This window comes from Pteropus alecto, unplaced genomic scaffold (assembly GCF_000325575.1).
Source record: "Pteropus alecto unplaced genomic scaffold, ASM32557v1 scaffold202, whole genome shotgun sequence".
Taxonomy (NCBI): domain Eukaryota; kingdom Metazoa; phylum Chordata; class Mammalia; order Chiroptera; family Pteropodidae; genus Pteropus; species Pteropus alecto.
This window is the reverse complement of record NW_006432451.1, coordinates 2,209,658-2,213,431: the sequence shown is the minus strand read 5'-3', so window position 1 is coordinate 2,213,431 and position 3,774 is coordinate 2,209,658. Positions and strand designations below refer to the sequence as shown.

General features: G+C 34.9%; 1 protein-coding gene across 1 annotated transcript in view; it reads right to left on the bottom strand.

Moving 5' to 3' along the window:
- SRPK1 (SRSF protein kinase 1) overlaps positions 1-3,774 on the bottom strand; it is a gene marked incomplete at its 5' end in the record, with an annotated part of 71,561 nt that overhangs the window by 34,838 nt on the left and 32,949 nt on the right. Inside the window, 3 exons of the mRNA XM_015585896.2 lie at positions 310-335; positions 2,296-2,461; positions 3,116-3,222. Coding sequence (XP_015441382.2) covers positions 310-335; positions 2,296-2,461; positions 3,116-3,222 — 299 coding nt within the window. The remainder of the gene's footprint in view (positions 1-309; positions 336-2,295; positions 2,462-3,115; positions 3,223-3,774) is intronic.

The window sequence follows — 3,774 nt, the reverse complement described above, 5'->3', positions numbered from 1 at the left end:
AAGTTTAATAACTTAAAAGTATACACTCTTAAGAAACCAAATAAAAATAAAATTAACAACAAATCTTGGACCTCTGAGCAGTTTGGTGGGGCTGGTGTACTCTCAGACACATTCAAATTTACAGATGCCTTTACCAGTACAAACTTGTTGAAGATGCATGGGAATTTTTTGGAGAAAATCATAGAAATGCAGGAATATTTTTTTCCTTTGGGTTTTCAAACTCTAAACAAACTGTGATCATCTATAACAGAAGAAACCCTGCCCATTGTCCACAGACCAGAATTAAATATAGAAACACCTTATACTTACTGGTTTAGGCTGGGGCGCAGTACTGACTGAAAAGAAAAAAAAACAAAGTAAGAATCCTGGCACTCAGCAGGCAGTATAAACTAAGGCTCATAGACATCCTATCAGAGTGAAAACTCTTTCTCGTACAGTTTAAATACTGTAGAGACAACTACTTAAGCAACTTTGGTAGAAGCAACATTATTTTTCTTTAAATAAAATTACAAAAGTTGACAACTTTAAAATAAGTTTAAATAAATTCATCTTCAGATAGCATCAATATAAGCAAAACAAAGTCCTCATTTCTGGTTTCCACTATTAATGCTGCTAAAATCTCATCACTAGGTACTCCTTAAAATAAAATGATAGGCAATAACCCCCTGCTTAATTCTCACCTAGGACTCTCATTTTTAAGTGTACAGTTTAGTATTAGTAAATATAGTCACACTGTTGTGTTATATTTCTAGAACTTTGTCATTTTGCAAAAATGAAACTATGTCATCGAAAACTCCCCATTTCTCACTTCAGTTCTCCTTTTTAAAGGAAGCCTATGATAACTGATACTTCAACTTATGGATCAGGAAAGTTCCTCAAATATAATTAAACTACTAAAATTAAAATGTTTCTCAAATGGAAAAAAGAATCATCATAATCATAGTAGCTAATATTTACTTAGTACATAATACTGTGTGGCACACTACGAACTGATTTAACATGATATTTAATCCCAATAACTCCTGCATGAGTAAAAATGAAGTCAAGCGATTTGCCCAAGGTCACCCAGCCAACAATGAAGCCAGGATTCCAACTCAGTATGTCTACTCCAGTGCTTAAACTCAATCTCTAAATAGCAATATTATCTTGCCCCCCTGCCAGATCACTGACCTATAAATGAGCATGTATAATTATGGTAAAAGGTAAACACGTCAAAAATGGCCATCAAATCACAAGAAAAAACATTTTAAAACAATGTGAACCAGCTTTTATATATACAGCTGACTCTTGAACAATACAGGTTTGAACCGTGTGGGTCCATTTACTTGAGGATTCTTTTTAATAAATACTATAAATGTACTTTCCTTATGATTTTCTTAATATTTTCTTTTCTCTGGCTTACTTTATTATAAGAATATAGTACACAACACATAACTTACAAAATATATGTTAATCAACTGTTTATGTTATCAGGCTATCTGTGTTTTAAGTTTTTGGGGAGTCAGCAGGCTGAAACCAATAAAGACTGATAACATTCCTGAATGTATGTTGAAACTTTGAACTAACCACCAGAAGGCTATTTTTGAGAGAATAGCTGAATAGCTGACCACCAGGCACCATCACATCTTGCTTATACATGATTTTCCTGTACTGTTGCCCACAACCAATTCTATAAAGCAAACATTTCTTTCTTATGGACTATGCGCCTATGCCAGAACTAGCCCCACTTCCTCTTCTCTTATCCCCTTTTTCTATAGCCAATGTAAATTCTTTGAAAACAACTTTCATCTTTCCTCTGTAAACTGCATCAAAAAGCCTTGTCAATCCCAGGACGGTGGACATGTGTCTTCTCCATCTAGTCCTGCTGATGGTGGTTTAGAGTGAATACCCCAGGACCTGGTCCTTTTTCTGGCTAACATGTGGCTCAATAAACCCTTCCTTTTAGAAAACCTTTCAGCCATGAAAATTTTTGGTTAACAAAGTGAATTTTTGAATGTGTGGGAAGGGGCGGGGGAAGTGGGGGAAGCAGTCAGTGAGCCTAACCCCTGCATTGTTCATGATCAACCATACAACATATCTGCACCTAAAAGGCATATTCTTTAGTCTTCTCCTTCCAATTTGGAACCAAGACTGAACCAATACTTTTGAAGGCTGGGACTATTTCTTATACATAAGTACTTACTGTATCTTATTGTTAAATGAATGAGTGGTATTTTATTCAACTATCTGGTAGTAGAATAAAATAGAAACTTCTCTTAACTTCTAATGCCAGCAAAGTTCCCAAAGAAAATAGACCTGCAGATCCGGAAGGTGGAGGAGCTCCAGATCGCTGCCATTCTGTTGCTTCTGCAGCCAGCCTCCGGATGTACTGCTCGTTCACTGACAACAAGATGTTTTCTGGTTTAATATCAGTGTGGATGATGCGGCACTTGCTGTGTAAATAATCCAGGCCCTGTAACACCTGAATGGGAATAGAGTAGTAGACTCGCAAACACAGAATAGAAGTCTTTCTGGAGAAGGAAGAAATGGTTAACATGCCCTTTAAGTGCTGAAATGTAGGTAAGAGATTTAGATATCTTTTAATTTAAATTTCCTTGTTGCTAAAGAAGTGAGTCGCTTGCTTCCCAGTTTGGAGCTCTTTTCATCAAAACACATATCCAAACAAATTATTTGCCCTTATTAATACTAAAATATTAATATTTTCCTGATGGTAAACTTCTTTATTGAACACTGAAAGCTATTTAGAATATCAGAAAATGGCCATGAATAACGTTATGTATAAAGATGATGGTAATTTGACACAGCAATTCTCTATTAATATAGGATCGATATTCGCAACCAGAACTTCAGGATAGGGCTCCAAATTTCCAAAATCAGGCACTGCACACAGCTTCCCCACTAATAATTATTATAGGAGATGAACCTGGGGAAAAATGATTATGCTAAAACATTTAAAAACAGAATAAACACAATAAATTGTAGGGGCCAAATAAAACAATTTTAGCAATTAAAAAACCCGAGTTTTAAAAATAAAGGTTCTATGAGAAGTAGGAAAACTCCTGACACTTAAAGAATATTTAAAAAATCAACATATAGAAAGTACTAAGATACATACTTGCTGAATAATTTTTTTGACACAAGGCAGTGGAAGCCCCTGATAATTAGACTTGATGATCCACTTAAGCAGATGATGCCCCAAAACTTCAAACACCATGCAGATATCTAGAAGTGTGTTAAGGAGTTAAAGGGAGACAAGATGTGTTCCATCCCAATAAAATTGCTATTGTCTTATTTTTTCAGTATATAAAGTTATAGAGCTTGTCTAGAAATATATCTAGCTGTCAACATTCTGTAATTCCAAAGGTTAATTCTTTAGTCACTGAAAACACCCAAGAAATGGAAAATTCTGGGCTGCTGGTTTGTTAATAAAACTATGCACATTAAAACATTTAGTGGTAAAAAAAAAAAAAACAAAACAAGAGAAACATGTACATGAATTAGTGAAAGCACTAGGATTAAGTTGTTTATTAGACTCTCCCCTGATATCAAAACTAATGTCCAGCGTAACAACTTCTACTCCCAGTCTCAAAGCAAGGAAAATTTATTATGCTCTGATTAGAGAAGACGATGTACCAATACTCAAACCTAAAAATGTAAATGCTAACATTTTTAAAAAACAGGAAGCTGACCTGCTCTATGGTCTGTAGTTCACAAAACTAATTTTGATTCTGGTGCTACCACATGTTCTCTTTATGTGTAAACGTCCCAATCACA